Source organism: Xiphophorus maculatus, chromosome 21 (assembly GCF_002775205.1).
Source record: "Xiphophorus maculatus strain JP 163 A chromosome 21, X_maculatus-5.0-male, whole genome shotgun sequence".
Lineage (NCBI taxonomy): Eukaryota > Metazoa > Chordata > Actinopteri > Cyprinodontiformes > Poeciliidae > Xiphophorus > Xiphophorus maculatus.
The window spans coordinates 15,589,551-15,608,776 of NC_036463.1; the positions used below are offsets into that span (position 1 = coordinate 15,589,551).

Here is a 19,226-nt window from a genome sequence, read left to right on the forward strand (position 1 = left end):
CTGTAATCTTTATTCTTTGCATTTGTTTCACAGATTTCATAAAATCTCAGCTGTGATTTTTTATTTTTTATTTGCAAAACACACACCCAAGGTTTTTTCCGAGGTTAGATTACTCATTCTTGTTTAGCCCAATATTGGAACATGGATTTCAGCTTTATCCTTTATACCACATGCAATATTCTCACCTAATTCTTTTATTCAGTTTTATTCTGTCTTTCAACTTTCAACTATGTCTATTGCTTTTGCTTGCTTCTTTACCCAGTCTTATGGTCTTTTCAGTAAAAATAAAGCATGACAACATATTATCTTACAACAGGGGATTTTACAAACTAGCATTTAAGATCAGACGCCTTTCTGAGAAAAAAGAAAGTGTTTGCATGCTTATACTCCCCCAGTCAAAAGAGGAATGAGAGTAGATAGAAGAATGTCAGGGTTATATTGTCTTGGGAAATCCAGTTTGCAAAAGCATTGCAGACATTAATGCAGAAGTTCTATTCACTGTATTTTTAGTTCTAATCTCATTTGAAAAGACAGTGAGAATATTACATGAATAGCGAGCAAATGTAATATAGGAACAAAGGTACAAACAGTGTTTCAATGTCACTTGGAAGTCACTGCAACAGTTGACTCATCTTCACATAAGTGGATAATCAGTAGCATCCACTCTATCAGTGCTGGGATCAGTGTTATTTTATTCTGGTAAAATATGCACGTGCTCCGTTACTGTTTGCACACCCACCTTCAAATGAAAGAACATTATCCACCAGAGATTTCACATCTATTTAAAAATTATAGCTTTTTTTTTTCCTCTTCTCTTTCTTCGTCTGCAAGATGCTGTCACTTAGTAATGTCAATGTGTCTGAATTGGGGGAGTGGGGTGTGTGTGTGTGAATGTGCTGACTGAATGTAAAACTGGCTGAAACACTCATCAAATGCTCCATGTCTTTAGGGTCTGGCTCAGTATTGATTGCCTGCAGATTGCATTACAGTTGCTCCTTGTGCTTAATTCTGCTATTATGGTGCACTGTACTGTTTCATAAGTCTGCATCCATTGAAAGTGTGTGTGTTTGTATTTGCATGTATTTTTAGCAACCAGATCAGAAGGGAACCCAGGAACAGAGTGAGTGGGCAAAGAGAAAAAAAAGGCTAATGGCTTTCTTCACTGGCAATGTCGAGGTAAATGCCCATGCATCATATGGAAGCTGAATCAAGTGTATCTATATTTTTAGCCTCCTGACTAGTTTATAACCTTCTTTACAAACCATGCCCTCTATTTTATTTGCCCTATTTATTAGCTTCAGTTTAAGATTCTTTAAATGTTATTGCATTTAAAACTATTAAATTCAATAACAGTTTTCTTAGCTCACCTAAAATCTTAAGCTATGTGCCTTGCAAAAACATTCAAACTCCTTATTCTGTCACATGACAACAACACAAGATGTGTTTTATATTAATCTTGTTGGATTAATCAACCCAAATGAGGACAGTGGCTCACACTGCCTATTTGCGGTTGAGCATTCACAGATTTTCTGAGGAACGTAACTCAGTATTATTCATAGCAATTTCACTTATTTGATGATTATTTATTTCTTTATTTACTGTATTTATTTTTCATGAAATGAAGGTTGCACTGAGAAACAATATCGTTTTACCTGCTACTGGCTGATGTTTGCAAAGCAGCCAATCCATGAGGGTCATTAATTTACCTTGGCATTGATCGGTTGTTCCCCCAAGAGCGGAAATAAGGAAGACTGTAGCTGTTAGCTTCTGTGGTAGTGCTAACACGGTTTCAAATGTGCGCATTAATGCATTTTAGGACATATTTTGTATTTGATAGATTGTAATGGGTGGATACAAGTGTTTTCAGAGGGAATTTTAAGTAGCTGTACATTTTAAGTATTCGCTAGTGTATGAAACAGTACCAAACAGTGCAGAGCCGTGCCTTACTGTTCATTGGAAACGATGCAAAGAAACAGCCTAGAAGGCTAATTAAAAAGCTTCACATTTTTTTCTATCTTTCTAATTTGTCATCAAATGTGAAGCAGACTTCAAGTGTGAACATTTTTTTTGCTACAGCCAGAATAGTTCAAAGCTTTTTTGGTCAACATGCAAAGTGCAAGGTGTGGGGAACAGTAACAGTGGGCACACTATACCCCCATCAAGCACGGTGGTGAGAGCTTCATGTGGTGGGATTCTTAGCAGGAACAGGGGATCTGCTAAGGATTGATATCAAGATAGATCAAATGAATGATCAAATTTAATCCTCCAGCAGGATAATGACCCTGAACAAACAGCAAGTACATCAAAAGTCTCATTAAAAAAAAAAAACAAGCAAAAAAAAAAACATATATTTGAGATAAAATGCGCTGGTAAATATCTAGACCTAAATTCTACAGAAAAAAAAAAATGTTTCAAGGGTTAGAGAAATAACTCAAGGAGTGAAAATATTCTGTAAAAGGCACTGTAATTTGTAACATTACTGAATACAAACATTTTTGATAAAACATTTAAATGAGAGAAATCCCTTCAATTGATGCAATTTTTGAAGAAACCCAGTTCACAGAAGGACAGTGATGAAGTGTTAAGACCCCAGCCCAGAGTGAACACATTGTTTCAGTGGTAAGTACAGCTCCTTTCATATCACCCCCTTACCCCCCATATGTAAAACTGATGTCACGTGACTGTAATCATTAATTGTGTGAGAAGCATTTGTATTACCATTGACGCGCCAGATTCATATGTCCTCTGCAAGGCTTCTGCTGTCAGCAGGCATTGCATTGTGGGTAATATGGCTCAGGGGCACAGAAATCTGTCCATGTCATTGGGCTAGGAGGTGCATCAATTCTTGCTCCATCCACTTTGGTCAGGCTTCACATCTTGTGGCGAGAGCCCTGCGGGCAATCAAGCTTAGCATGTTTAAGTTTTCATTAATTACGGACTACCATGCTGGCTGAGATGATAAAAATCAAGAAACTAGTGTACGCATCAGAACCGCGGCTTGTGCTGGCCCGTGTTATGGGTGGGTGGTAAGTCGGACACCAGCCCTGTCAGATGAATGTGATTTGGAGTTTAGCGAGATGACCTCCTCCAGACAGCCTTGAACACTGTAAATCCTTGCTGATATCAATAGTGGGTGGCTATTAGACATCGGAGACTTTCTACGCATCACCCAGGGCTACATCTGCCTGAAATGGAAAGAGAAATGATTTCACTTTTCTCTCCCTACATCTTTGAGAGAGAAAGGGAGAGAGAGAGAGAAAAAAAATTAGAACAGACACAGAGCTGACTTGTGTTTTTGTAACAAATGTGTAATTCATTTGTTTCCACCGTTTCTGATTTAATGGAGGTTGAGTAATTGCATTAGGAAGCACATTGTGCCATGTTGTGAACTGATGAAAGCATGTGTAATACTTTTGATAGGCAAACAGAGGGGAGGGAGACAAGGAGAGAAAAAGAAAGACCCAGCGCCCGCCTTTGATGCAGAGCGCTTATTTGCTGAATTATCCTTCCTTTAACAAGCATCTTATCCCCAGTCACAGGCAGGCCGGGGCCCCTGTGATATTGCTTTATTTTGAGGAATTAAGAGAGGTGGCGAGGAGACGAGCGAAGCAAGCGCTTATTACATTACCGCTGATAAGATTGAAAGGCAGAGAAAAGCAGGGAGAGAGAGAGAGAGAGACCCACAGAGAAAAGAGGAAAAACACAGAAGGAGAGAGCAATAGAGAGAGAGTGAGAGAGAGAGAGAGAAAGAGGGACCCAATGGAAAGTGTTTTGTTGTGCTGTTATTAGATTGAGCTGCTGTTGGCTACAGAGTGGAACAACAGAGGGCCCAAAATGCAGGCGGCTATTAACAGGGTTAGCCCCTCGTACTGGTGTGTGTTACACACATATGTTTGTGCACTGCAGCAAAAACCTCGACAGCCTGTCGATCAGAGCGCTCGGCGAAGGCCGAGAAGAGGCGGCGGCCAAAGAGCTCCCACAATCCTCCTCTTCAGCATCACGGCCCTCGTGGCAGGTAAGGCGACGGTGGACTGAGAAACAGACATCAATTGGACTAAAAATAAGGGTGTGAAGATGGGAAGAAACACATTTCTTAATTTTTCTCTGGGTTCAATGGTCCCATTGGTTTCCACTTATATGCTCTGAGATTGGAACATTTTGCATTTCAGAAGCTAAAAGTAAGTTTATAAAAAGGCCTAAAAATGAACAGACTTAACCATTAGCAGGGATTTCTTTAGGTTATTTTATGCAATTCATCAAGTCAAAAGAATCACAAGGGTCTTTATAAAATCTGAGAAAGTTCAAATATAATTCTGTACTGTGAGTAGCAGCTAATAGAAAGAAACCATATTCGTCAGAATCAAAAGCCAGGCCAAGCACAGGAGTCCAAAAACCATTCAAAGTTTTCTAAGCACCATGTTTTAGACTTCTGAGCTAGTTTTGCTTTTCATATGCCCAATTTGGACGATAGAGCTGTAAACACACATTGCATTGTTTAAAGTGGAATGCACATCAAGACTGTTGCATTAATTGACACTTTTTTACGTATTTGAGGCATTGTGTTGGAATGCACTGATTACTGGATTTCCACATTGAATAACTTTAGAGCAAGTCTAAAAACGTTAACTCAGTCCTATGCCTTAGAGCATCGGCCACCAACAATACACACCTGATGTGATTGGTTTGATAGAAAATAATAGTTTTATTTTAAAATACACACTTTAAAATACAACTATTATTACACCTCAGTAGGTTGTCACTTAGAACAATTCGACTTTTTGTTTCACATTTACAAAACATATTTAATGAATTAAGCTGATGGCTTTAATGCAGGGATGCTGAGAGAAATGGGTAAACTTTACCCAACGAGACTTTATAGTAGGGTAGCATCAAACTTGGTCTCAAGTGAAGGAGAACCAAACTGGTTCTTTTACAGAACAAACTATTAGCAACTGCAGCGGCAAAGTATTGGAGCTCCTTGTTGGAGTCGCCCTAAGAGTGTGATGTCATGGGAGATATATCGATCCTATTTACAAATTACAAGAAGAAAACAGCTTTGTTTGGTAACCCCCTGGACTCCCACCCCCGGAAAAAAAAAAACTCCTAAATGATGTAATTATATGCAATGAGGTAGTGAACGGTACCAGTGAGAGAAAGGGGAAATTAAGTGTTTCCATATGAGCATGCCTATACAGAGACATGCAGTCTTATTCAAACAATTTGAATATTATTGAAAAGTTCATTTATTTCAGCAACTCAGTTCACAAAGTTAAACACATTATGATGATTAATTACACTCTGACTGGTGTTTTCAAGCTTTTGTTTCTGTTAATTAAGATGTTTTTTTTTATTTTTTTATTTTTTTGCCTACAGCTAATGAAAACATGACATTTAAGATTAGAATATTACATCGGACATATAAAAAAAAGAAAATATTTTTCTCTTCTTAATAGAGAAATGTGGGCTTAATTTAAAGTATGTTCAATACCTGCTGAAAGGTTATTTTCAAAAGGTATTCTTGTCACAAGAATGGGGATTTCCTAATTAATTAAATATAACTGTATATAGGTATTACACTACAATGAGCCAAAAGGAATCCCCCAGCCGGTATGCTAACCATCCAGCTACGCTTTCTATGTCAGCTTTTAAAGATTTGTTTTCTGTCGTTTTGGGAGTAGCGTCTCCCGTTTAAGGAAACATCAGTAGGTGGAAAATGCAATCCTAGAAGATGAAACCCAGGCAGCAAAAAGGGAGAGAAGAAATAAGGGGGAACCAATTGAGAAAAAGCGAGAAAGGGGACTGCAGTTGTAGCGGTAGCATCACCAGCTGTGGGAGTGAGTGTGCTGTTGTGTTGCATCTGGGGATGAGCCGGCTATGCCACCGTGCTGGCTTAAAGATGTAATGAATCTTCAGTCGGGGGCTTTCCTTCCAGGGTGACAACTGGCTTTGAGGAAGGTTGTAAATGCAGGGGAGATTGTGGTATAATTCCTCAGACTGGCGTTTGTGCCCCCCAGTCACCATTCGATTATCTCCCAAATTGCTGTGTTTCACTGAGATAAAGATTTTTTATGGCTTGCTGACTTGAAACAACTAGCGCAGGCAGAATAAGGGGGCAAAGCAGGGAGAGGCAAAAAGAAAAGAAAAAAAAAAGATAGAAAGAGAGAAGCAATGGCCAAACCTGCCACGCATAGTAATTTCTTTTGGTAAATGACAAAATCTTTGTTTATATGACATTTCTTGAAAATTACTGCAGCGAGATGAATCTGAAATATAAAATGTCACATTTGGCATGCAAAACTATGAAAATATATTTCTGTGCAAAATTCATGGAGGCATTTAATTTAGAACGTGTTTAATAACTAAGGCAGCCTGCATCAGTAATCCTGCCCGGAGGTCCCAAAAAGATTGTCATATTTATTCTCTCTTTTCTTCACCCTCCTCCTTCATTCCAAAGCCAAAATATTTTAAGGGTAAATGTTCATTGTTAATTAAGATTTACTAATTAAAATGAAAATAATTAACAAGAAAGCTTAATCTCTGAATATTAGCCTATACTTAGAAAGAAAGGAAGTTTTTGTATGTGGCATTTCCTGTCTCCATTAAGAGTGCATTTTGTGTGATCAGTCAATGTGTGGAAAGCCCTGAAAAGATCTTTCAGCAAAGGGACGGCCGCTTGCCAGCAAAACCACAGAGGATCCCTCACTGGAGCCTTTGATCTCATCTGTAGGAGTGCTGTAATGTTATGGCACTTTAGGCACAACTCAGGCTCGGGGCAAACAAACCACCTCTGATATGGAAAATTGGCTCCCTTCACCTTTTACCTTCACCTTGCTGTCTCTGCTGTTTCCTATGATGCCTGCGCAATCATTTGAGCCAGGCAATAACAATGCTTCCACGACGCACACGGAAAATTAGACGCAGGTGTGATGTTATTATTTTTTATTCCTTTTTTTTTTTCTTTTTCTGCTCTCGTTCCCCCCCCCGTTCCTTCTCCTTTTTCCGTCTCTTCTTCTGCCTGCCTCGTCTTCCTATGTGGGAGCTTGGAGGCCTTCCCCACCTCCTTCTAAATGTGAGACGTGTGGGCTAAACCGCTTTGCCACCAATTATACAAATTTTACTTCTGCCTGTATTGTTTTTGGTTGTTTTGGAATCCAAAGATGCTCACAGTGGGAATATTGAGGGGATATCACTGAGGGGGTTCAGCTGCACACACCCTGCTCCTTGACTGACAGGCACTGTCACGGGTATTATGACCCTTTTCTAGCTGAATTTGTATTGTGTCCTTTCAAAATATATATGCTTCATGATTCACAGGTAAAAAAAAAAAAGTGATATTGGAAATCATAAGGCGAAAGTTCTCAAATCCATATAGGGGTGAGTGTGTGTGTGTGAGAGAGTGTGTATCATTGATCGGTACAGAGGGTTTTAATTGCCAGACACTCAAACTATGCCCTCAGGTTCTGGTTAACATACTGTATACTTAAGCACATACAATAAATAGGAATAAGGAGATGTAATTTACAGTGAATGACATGAAAGTCTTGAAGAATAGGATAGGATAATGCAAAGTGATGCTATAAATCTCGGTATATATGTACACTGTAAGATACAATACATCATTATACAATGGAATAGGATGACATTATAAAGAGAAAGGTAGTATAGGATAGGGTTGGATAGAATGCTACATTTATTTTTTGTTTTTAATCCTACTCTTCACAGTGCAAATCAACCACTTGGTGTGGCAATAGGATTATGTTATAATTAAAATGATCAAGCCCCCTCGAAATACAAATAACTATATTTGGGTATGATACTAATTATCAGTATCAACTGATAGATCTCTGAATAATAATAATTATATATATATATATATAAAGAAAACCTGGAAGAAAGAAATAGAGAAATAGTTAATGACAAAAAGTGCCCAATTTGCTTTGGATATTGATGATTTAAATTCCGTTTAAGACTTTAAGATAGGAGATGCTGTTTCCATTAACTGTTTTCTGGATGTCCTACTTAATCATTTTTTTAACTACCTACCCTACACTATATAACAAGGCACATACAAGCAAAGAAAAAAAAACAAAAAACATCCAGTCCTTGAAAATTCATTTTATCACCGCAGGGCTTGCATGTTGGAAATCTTCTCCTGAATGGGCAATCTAACTTTGACAGCAGTTAATGTTGATGTGCTTTGAATGAGGTTTAAAGGCTATAACCCAATGAAGCTCATTAAATGCAGAATATTAGGTGTAGTGGGATTTTTATCGATACACTTTTCGGTATTAGAGCGCCTTGTTACAATTTTCCATGAGTAAATTTAAGTTTTTGACTGATCAATCATTTTCTGACCGGTTCAAACTTTATAATTATAATGTCAAAGTGAAAACATATTTTTCAAAAATTAATGAAAGATCAAAATGAAGTCATTACTTTGCAGAAGCCCCTGTGGCAGCAATTACAGCTTCTTGAGTAAGTCTTTGAAAGCCTTTTACACCTGGATTTAGACCGTTTATCCAAGTCTTCCTGGCAGATCCTCTCAAGCTTGGATACGCTGGATGCCATTTCAGGTATCTCAACAGATGTTCAGCGGTTTAATACTGAGCCCTGGTTAGGTTTCCAGATGACACATGTTTTCCTAAAAGGGAGCGTTGCCCTGTTTATTTGAACATCTCAAGATCATTGTTCTTGGTCTAGGTGAACTATAGTGCCGGGTTTTAATTGTGTAACTTCTGGAACACATTTTTATGTATTTGTTTGTTTTTGAAAGAACTCCCTACGTTTGGGTGGGTTGACACATCTCTGATCCCAATCAAACCCTCCACCATGGAGGGTTAGCATCTCCACATGACTTGCTCTGGTCCAAAACAGAGAATAATAAGTCAGATTCCTTTACTATTCTAAATCCAATCATTTAAAAATATATTCAACTGCATTAAGGCCTGATACACGAGATCATCCCAAAAATAATTTTTTGTATTTGAATGACAAACAAATTGTTCGGTTTTTGGTGCAGTTCACGCCAAATGGGTAACTTAACATTTTGTAGTAGGCCAATAACTGCTGTGGTTTCTATCCGGTGGTGGGATATTAATGTGTTCTAATTTTGGAGATGAAATGTTTGCTCATCCTTGTGTTCTACTATTTCTTCTTCATAGGGGGACCAGGGAGCCCTTCCTCAGTCTATAGAGGTGTGTGTATGTTGCCTGAGAGCGGCAAGAGACAAGCTTCCGCGAGGTCTCTACTCTATCAGAGTGGCACTTCAGAGCACTTTAGGAGGTCCTTCTCTTCACCTGCGCAGTTCGAAAGAGCAAACCTGGTCGGCGTCTACTGAGCCAGTCGAGCACCGAGGCCGTTTCTACGACAGTGACCTGCATATTAACCAGAGCGTCTTCATAACTGTACGCGCGACTTCTTAGCTGTCTTTCTTCCTGATAGTTCTTTCAATAATGTTTGATTTATGGATCTAAGTGGCTATCATCCAGATTTACTTTAAATCTGATGTGCTCCTTGGTCACCATGATGCATTTTGTTCACTAAAGTTATCTTTCAAACCTTTGAGTCTTTCACAGAACAGCTGGATCAGTATTTAGATAAAAGTGGATTTCACTTGCGAATTGGATAATATCTTATTGCAGTTGTGGGCACTAAATATTATTAAAGGTTATGCATATAAAGATGGCTACATTCAGATGCATTCCTCACTTTTTGATTCTGTTTCATTGTAAAATAATCAAAAGCTAGTATTCCGCAATACTTTGTGTTGGTCTATTCCACAGAAAACTGTGACTGCGACATTAAAAGGTGAAAAAGTTCAAGTAACATCGATCTTTTTGCATGTTTATGTTAACTTGTTAAAAATATGAAGCCCTCTTTTTCTTTTTTATAGCGGAGGAATCAGTGTGTTTTTCAGCGTTGGGCCTTTTGAAGATGCTCAGCAGATTATATTAGATCAAATCTGAGCACATTTCACAATCACTTTCTTAAACCTCTTGAAAAGAAGCCATCCTCTGTATATGCATAAGCTGCTCTAATCTTAAAAAAAAAAAATCTACAGACTTATTCTGGATGGTTGATATTGACCAGTGGATTAGGTTCTGTTTATTCATTGATCATATGTGTGTGGGACAAAAGATTCACATGCAAAAAAGAGAAAAAAAACACCCCTTAAAATACACGCCTTTAAATTCAGTGTCCCTTCCGATCCTATATAGTCTTGTATGTATGCTCTGTTTTCTAATGGCATCTGTTGAAGGCCTATGTGGAGCATTCAGCACATGTGGACACTGTCAATGTGCTCGTGGGCGTATTCACTGAGCCCAAGCTCCCTGATAATATTGTCTCCAGCTTCCATCCAACATAAAGCATGGGGTAAAAGCTGGCATGAACTGAATGCAGACCTGGGATCTGTAAAAACAAGAACGCTTAAGTACAGCATAGTATAAATGCCTTGTGTCACTCTTCTTCCCCTCCTCTACTCCCTAAACTGTGAGCTGTGCTTTATGGACAAACCAGCTGTTGTTATTCACATTGACAGCAGTGGAAATGCTGATCAGATTTGTATGAGACCACTAGCTTAAATGTTTTTTTTTTTCTTCCCTTCCCTCCACTTGCCCACACTATAGCGTGCGATTTCAGAAGTACATGCAGTCCCTTCTAAGAGGAAATGAGGAATTAGTGATGGTAGAGGGAGGCCAGGAGCTTATTTTCCCTTCCTCCCTCTCTATCTTTCTTTCTGTCTCCCCCACTTTTCTTTCATTCACCACTTGTTTTGTCTGCCTGGGCCGGATTAAGGCAGAAACAGTTGAGTGTCAAGCTTTTGCAGGTGAGTGGGAACGCCTGGGTGGAATTGACAGAGTGTCTGAATTTCATTTTACGGCAAAGCGAGAATGACGTGGATGCGGTTTTAGTATTGGAGTAAACAAGCAGAGAAAAAAGCAAATAAAAAAAAGAGGATCTTGTAGAAATCCATTCATTTGGTGTTTTCTTGTTTTCTGTGCTTTACTCAGTGAATGCAGGACTTGCAGGCGATTTTTTTTATTTTTTTTTATGTATTGCCGTCATTACTGTGTTTCCATATGAGTGAACAAATGGCGTCATGAAGACCAAGGAACACACCAGAGAGGTCAGGGTTATAGGTGTAGAGAAGTGCAACGTAGTATGATAATATGCAACAATATCTCAAGTTTTAAACATCTCATGGGGCACTGTTTAATCAATCATCTGAAAAATGAGGGGAAAAATTATAGACTATAGACAGGATCAGATTTCTGTAGCAGTTCATGTTTAATCTGTATTCACAGACTTAGATCCATCTGACTGAGATGGGGCTGTTTTGGAAAGAAAGTTAGCGGGAAATTGTTGCATCTCAACAGGTGAAGCTGGCACACTGAAGACTTGCAGCTGTGATTACCGTTCTGAACTTCATGGTTCAGAAGCGTCATCTTCTGAACCATGCTATTTTCCTTTCAGTTCACAATTGTGCAGTAAATCCAGACGCGTTTCTTAAAGTTTGTGTCTTAAATGCTTCTTTATTCTACATACATACCCAAATAACTGTGTTAAAGCACTTTAAGCACACATGCCCACGCACGCACACCCCCACGCATGTATACATACACACACGCACACACTACAGAACACTTCTAGTTGAGGTCATATTTCCCACAGTAAATGAATTATATAAATATCCTCAATATTCTCAATATCTGTAATCCGTGATATTGTTCCATAAATTTATGTCTTGAGTCACACGCCACTAACCGTCGTTTCACCGGTGTGTCCCAGATTCGGTGCGTGATACACATGATTTATGCGTTAAAACAAGTCCCCTGCATTTTCCATTACGACTAATAAAGGGATAAAATATTTCCTACTCAGTGATGGATGAAGTGGCGCACACTTCACTGTCAGTTCATTTTTTAAGCAAACCCCTACCGTTCTCCGGGTAAATAAGCATGCGTGCACTTGCCGTTGACTGCTAACCACCAACACTTTTTGCTTTGTGCAAGACACCCGTAATATTATCAATTTGATTTATGGTGGCCTTACTGGATCTCTAATTCAGTAGCTGTCAGTTTATACTACAGTGGCAATCTGAAGCTCCCCTTTCCATGCCGCCTGTATCTGTGAAACATATGCTTTTTGGCAAATTCGTTTTTGCCAACGATTCCAGTTAGAAGGAGGCCGCTAAAAAATTCTTAATATCCATGTCTGCCGTCCTTTCAGTGACTATTTACCTCCATTACTTTCTGTAGATAGTCTATTCATTTAGCACAATACTGTAAGCCCATCTGTTTCTTATGCAAAGGTGGACCCTATTTAACAGTCAGGTGAAGGCTATTGGTTGCACTGGCTTTTATTTTAAGGCATTTGCAAAATGGGAGAGCCGAATCCACATTTGTAAAAACTTTGACAAAACATGTTTTATTTTCACATGACAATTATGTGTTAAAGCTACAGTATGTAACTTTTATTTAAAAAAAATTTTTTTTTTTTCCTTTTTGATGCATGTGCTTGTAAAATTGTGTATCTGTTGCTCATGTTTCTGCAGAGCTTACCTGCCACCTCTGAAATCAACCCCTCCATGGTTTTGCTGTTCCAACTGATCAGCCTACCTGGACACAGTAGCCATTTTAGCTCTGTACTGGCCTGGGGAGTATTTCCTATATGCAGCATGAGCCTGAGTCTGGTCCAGGGCAGGTAAGTCAATAAATAATATGACGTTTCCACAGTAAGTACCTTTAAGCTAACATTTTTAGTATGGGACCGGTTAGAATTAGAAAGAGACTGGAGAACAGCAAGTCCAAACTGTTAAAAAAAAGAAGAAAAAAAAACATCTGCAGCTTTATTTATTTAATGCTTCAATCTAGTTGAACCATCAAAGTTTTTGGTTGCCAATAATGATGTGCTATCGTCTTAGATTCAAAACTCCACTGATCAGAGGGGAGCCCAGCCCACAGCTGGACCAGTTTAAAAAAATTGAAGCTATCATCTCCTCCGATCTAGACCACTGGCTGTGCAACCTGTATTTTCAGGTGAGTGATCTATTCCCCTGGTTTTGTTCTTTAAAATATCTACAGTGTACTCATTCATTTCGTTTATTTATTTATTTTTCGTTATTCCCATTGCACGTTAAACATTTAGGGCTGGTCGAATGCATGTGCATGAAGTTTAAAAATACAATCCCTGTTTCATTATTTAGGCTGTTATGGAAAGTCCAGCGGGCGTTGGACGTTTAGATGTTTCCTATGAGAAAAAAGCATTTACAGAGAAATTGGAAATTGTCCCCAGACAGAAAACAAAATCCACATCTTTACCCAATAATTCCGGATGCATCTAAGCTGATGCATTGATTAGATTAGTAAACACTGTAATCAAATTAAAAAACCAGAACAATGCTCTCCCTCTTCTGTGTTTGCATCTTTATCCCTTTGACTTCGACATGCTGTTTGTATTACTCTATCATTACTGTGGTCTACTGTTGCTTTGACTCCTGCGGGAATATGTTTGCTTGTCTTTGCTAATGCATAATACAGAAAAAAAAAATGCTTACAGACTTAACTTAGTAGTCATATGGCCCACTGTCAAAAATATTAGCAATATCACATAAATTGATTGATTATAAAGGACAAAACAAATGTGGATGAAGAGCAATGACATGTTTACTGAATTTATACTTGGAGTTCAGACAGTCTGATCATTCTGTGATTTTTTATTGTATTTTATTTTTTCTTGTGTGTATTAGGTAAAGAGAATTCCACTCGGAACATCCGGAGTGACAGAGCTCTTTGTTGCACCATCGAGATCGCTCTCCAACCCTAAAATCTTATCCAAACCCGAGGATCACCATGACCCGACCCTTACGCAGCGACCCACAGCCCAGTCTCAGATTTGCCCGCATCCCCTTCTTCTCCAGTCCCAGCAGCATCTGCACGTCGGCCCCGGCTGCAGAGCGGGAGAGTCCGCGGCCGTGCTCTCTCAACACGGTTCACCTCTCCACCTGTCAGCTGATTCCGCTTGCTCTTCTTCATCTCTGCCAGGTAGGAGTCCAAAGCTAAACCTCGTGCCCCCAAACTATGCCACAGTGGGGGAGAAAATGTCACTCTAATATTTTGAGCTGGGGGAAAAGAAGAATATCAGTTCTCGCATACATCGACTCTCTGCTGGGGTGAACGTGCCTTAAAGAAAGGGAGCGGAGTTTGCATAAGCAAATGATGTTTTCTTTGTATGATTACAAAACCCAACAGATACAAAGTGCACTTCTTTTAGACACATATTTAGGCTGGATGCTCAATACCGATTGTTAGTGATAGCATTCCGATTAATACCATTGCGGATTTCACCTGTGAACAAACCCTTAGCACACTGACATTGAGCGCCCAGGAAAAGAAGTCCAATTAGTAGTTGCTGGAAACTTGCACTAAATAACGTTAATTAGTCCAGCAGTGAGGCCAAGGGATTTATCCCTAAACACGACAACATGGAAAAGCAGACGAATAGATTAATTTCTGTTTATCGCGGATTAAAGACATAATTTAACCAAGAAACATGTTTAGCAGTTTGCTTAGATTTCATTTGATCAGACCTTAGTTAATATGTTTGAGTATAGCAAATGTAACTTTGACACTTAAACAACAAATAGATTAGTGTCCATTCTAATACGTTTTGAATTATTATGGTCCTCTCATGTAAGAAAAAGGAACAGCACGACAGTAAGTAATGTACACTGTAAATGTATTTTCAAAAGCTTTTCTCGGTGGAACAAAACTAAGATGTGCTGTACATTGTCAAAGACTGCCGTAGCTTCTTAACCCTAAGAAGCCGTAGGGGCAAATTTGCTTGCTTGTGGCTTGCAAGCAAATTTGACTTTAGCATTGTTGTCAGACCGGTTAAATCTGGAAACAACCTTCTTAGATCTACTTTAAGGAAGTGGCATCCTAACAGCTTAAGTTGTGTTGAATATTGGCATTGTCTGCCTCTGAGTTAGGAAGCTTACGTTGAATGCAAGTTTTAATTTTGTAACTAAACTATTTAAAGCTGAATACAAACTTCGTCAGAGCAAATAGCTTTCTCTACCACATAGCTTAGACAAGTTCTTAACTTTCATTATGTTCAGCAGCTAAAAACCCAAACAGAAATAAGTTAGTTTAAATTCTAACAATTTTTTTTTTTTTTTTACATCACTTTACTGTCATGGTCCAAACTACCATGTTAAAAAGAAACAGAATAACTGGGGTTTAATTCAGACAACAATAATAATAATAATAATAATAATAATAATAATAATAATAATAACAATAATAATAATAACCCTAACAACCACAGCTTAGATGTGCAGCTCATTAGCAGCAAGTCCCTCAGGCATAACAAGTCAGACTTTAGCTTTAGCATTGTTGCCAAATTAGTTACTTGAGTATTGAAACTTAAATTCTTGCTCCAACAACAAGAAACACCATTGCAACTGAAAATGATACAAAGTTTCTGACTTACCTGTAGATGATACTTGAATTCATAATAAAACAAACATATGGTAGACATATCAGGCTAATTGTGAGAATAAAATTTTACTGAAGGTACATCTGATTCAAATGTTTAAGTAAATTTTATTTTGTTAACAACGCTAACATGTAATGGTAATATGAAATACCCTTACAGTTGATCAAATTCTTTGTTGAGCAGGTCTGTGGAGGCATCCTTTCTTTCTTTCTTTTTTCTTTCTTTCTTTTTTCCTTCTTTCTTTCTTTCCTTCCTTCTTTGTGCATGTACAGCTCATCTTTATTTAACAGTTCTCAAAAGTTTCTGGGGTGCTCTGCTTTAAACATCACACAGGCTTTTTAATTACAAATGAGTTGTGACAGGTCTGCTGGGTAGCACCCTGGCCCATTTTAAACGTGATGCCGGCTGACAGCTTGGCAGTGTTCTCCCAGCACTGAAACATGTGGAAGAAATTGGTCTTTTACATTTCACAGCTTGTCGCTTCCTCCGCTAGCTGACCTGTGACCCCCCACAGAGATCCTAACACCCACAAGGGAAGTGTCCCCAACGAACTGACTGCATTTCCAAAGAGAGAGAAGGAGAGCGAGAAACGCTCTTACTATGCGGGGATTTATGTTCAGCCACATAAGGCAAAATTCAGCAGATCTGCTCGCCGAGGAAAGAGTGCATGCTCCCTCATGCACGGGCATGCATGAAAACACACACATACACACACGCAGTCAGGTGAAGAGGTTGCTTGAGAAGTGAACCCGATCCGGCGAGTGAAATAATGGATCAAAAGGTGTCCCGCACAACACCTCATCTGCGCCGCTCCCTAAGCCAATCTGACGTTTGGGCCTCATTTGCATACAGATCAGTTCAGGTTGCATTACCTCTGGAGTGAATTATGGTGTTCAGATGGGGCGATATGTCAAGGCTCAGCAGGGCGATTGGATGGACAACTTTAACCTAGCCAAAAATGGAAATCCAATTCAGTGAGGGAAAAGAAAAACGAATTATCCCCAGCTTCTCCAGTTCTTAGTCAAGTCGGGGGGTTTTCAGACGTTTCCTTTCTATTTCATGCTTCCCTGTTTCTGACGCTGATGTGTGCTGTGGTGGGATCACTTTCTCGGTGCATGTAATGCCTGAATTTTCTTTAATACCCATTTGTCTCAGAGTCGGGAGAAGTGCATAGAGACCTCTTGTCATTTATAACGTCATAACGCACAAGGCTTGACAGTGAAACATTAAGTTTGCGATCCTGAGGCCTTAAGTTAATTAATCCTTTTTATAAAGAAAAGAAAAGAATCACTACACTTGTCATGTATCAACAGAACCAAATCTGACATCCCAATCTAGAATAATACCGCTGACAAGCTGTGATCAGCGTCAGAGCATTACTGCTGTTGTATGTGAACTCATCATTTCGTGTTGCAGGAGAACTTGTAGTTCCATGATCATAATCTGATTTACCTCAGATGACTTGCCAGAGCATAATGAAGTGTATTTAGTATTTTGGTGATTCGCTAGAGGCACACTGGGTTAAGTGACCTTTCACATTAACAGAATGATCCAGTTACACTAGGTTTGTTTGAGCCCAAGTGACAAATTAGATCAGTGTCTCATTTCACGATGCCTGTAGTGGATCATTATGAGGATGCCGATGACGCTTTGTTGCTTTTTCAATGAATTTATCTTAACATCCAAGCCCCTCATCACTCAAGATGATATCAGGGACTCCCTTCATCTAAAGTCTTATTTGGAGCATTCCCATTTCAGGGTTCTCTCCCCTTTACTCCCAGTTATCAAACTTTCAAATCTTATTGTCGTGTCGATCCGTTATTCTCTATGTGCCCTCGGCAAATTTAGTTTAAAAAAAAAAAAAAGAAAAAAATATAATTAATAAATTTTAAGGCTATTCTTGGAATCCCTTAATAAGATTAACACATTTCAAAACCTTTTGTGATATATGCTAATAAAGCTGGAAAACCTGTCATGGAAAACAAGATAAATGCTACCCCTTAAACTTTTTTCTTGCAATTGTTTTTCTCATTGCAGCCACACACTGAACTGTTTTTCTTTAATAATAAATTGAACAATTGTTAATTTAAAGGAAAAGCAAAGATATTTGCTTGTTTTTTTTGTTGTTTTTTTTTACATCTCCAGATTGTGGTGTGGATTTAATTTCAAACCCCCCGTTTCCTCTGATACGACTAATAAAGTTCAGTCCATACTGACTGATGCCACCAAATTAGTGGAGTCCTCTCTAACTTTTAATTAAATTGTTCATTCTACTTCCAGCTGGTACTTCCCCTGTATGCAGTGCAACTACAGCTGTTCTGTGGGGGTTTATTAGGCACTGTTGTTGAACAATGAACTTCTTCAAAATCCACGGACACTCCAGACAGGTCAGGAATAAAGTTCTGGAGACGTTTAAAGTGGGTTTCGGTTATAAAACAATGGGGAAGTGGTGAAATGATAGCCACAAGAGAAAGAAATCCCTAATAAATGCAGTTCAAAGTTTGCCAAAAGCCCTCCAGGAACCTGGCAAACATGTGGAAAAGGTTCTCTGATCAGATGAGTAAAATGTTTATTTTTTTCCATCCATGCAACATGCTATATTCATATCACATCGCCACAAGCCCCTCATCACAGAGATACTACATGGTAGGTGTGCCGCTTTTCTTCTAAAGCCACTCTCAATCCAGTCTGACTGTAGCTAAGATACTTTGCAAAGAGATTTTGACAAAAAGTGTTAAGATTTGCAAAGCTGATTTAACTATCCGCAGGTATACATATAAATTAAATTGCAGCAAAATGGCTTCAAAATATTGACTTGGAGGAGGCTGAGTATAAATGCTCAGACCTATTTGTGGATTTTTATTTGCAAAGAATGTTGGAAACCATGTATCATCCTTCTGACTCACAAACATAACCTAAAAGAATACCCTTCTGCAAAAACACTTAGGGAGAGTGCTTGAACACCACACTTTTCAGATCATTTTTGTGTAAAGTTTACACAAGTGATAAATCGTATTTCATAATGCCTTTGCTTTGTGTGCGTCCTCTGAAGTTTTTTTTTTGTTGTGATGTGGCAAGATTATGAAAACGTTGAAGGGGATAAATACGAACTCAAGTGTTCAGTTAGTGTCTGCCACTGTAATTAAATTCCAGTAGATTAAAAGTAAACACATTCTTGCTTAAAACAACACTCAGCCCTCGCAGCGCTACAGGAAACTTTAGCACAAGATCCTGCTAGGGACCCCGGGGTTAATCTGCGAGTTGATCATCTTTGTTTTTCCAGCAAATCTTAGCCAGTCGAGATATAAAATTATGGACCTGGCTGAGCAATGACTGGTACCTCACTCTGGTTCCATCTCACTGTTAACACAGTAATGGGGTCTCCACAGTGGTGCAGCCTTCAGGCTTTCCCTTCCCTCAACCTGTCTCTGTTTGTAAGCTGTACACTCGTATATTTCTAGCCTCGAAAATGCTTGTGCATATATGCAAGTGTCTACATTGATGTCTTTGCCTTTTTGGTGTGTGGGTGCATCGACGCAATGTGTGTGTGTAATGGACGAGCATGTGTACCAGTCTTAACATAGCTCAGGGCACTGGGGAAAGAACAAGGAGTTTGTTGTTGGCCTTGGGTGCCCAGAGAGGCTGGAGTTGTGGCAGCTTCCGTGCTCCGAGTTCACGGACGTAGCCCTTAGCTGTCAAGGCAGTCGATGCTGCCTCCGCACTGG

General features: G+C 39.0%; 1 protein-coding gene across 2 annotated transcripts in view; it reads left to right on the forward strand.

Annotated features, from left to right (window-relative positions):
- Nucleotides 1-19,226, forward strand: part of LOC102232759 — a 172,630-nt gene that overhangs the window by 92,656 nt on the left and 60,748 nt on the right. For both annotated transcript variants that reach the window (XM_023325887.1, XM_023325888.1), the window contains 7 exons: nt 1,090-1,176; nt 2,549-2,619; nt 3,907-4,015; nt 9,162-9,404; nt 12,557-12,705; nt 12,926-13,040; nt 13,751-14,045. In XM_023325887.1, coding sequence (XP_023181655.1) covers nt 1,090-1,176; nt 2,549-2,619; nt 3,907-4,015; nt 9,162-9,404; nt 12,557-12,705; nt 12,926-13,040; nt 13,751-14,045 — 1,069 coding nt within the window. The remainder of the gene's footprint in view (nt 1-1,089; nt 1,177-2,548; nt 2,620-3,906; nt 4,016-9,161; nt 9,405-12,556; nt 12,706-12,925; nt 13,041-13,750; nt 14,046-19,226) is intronic.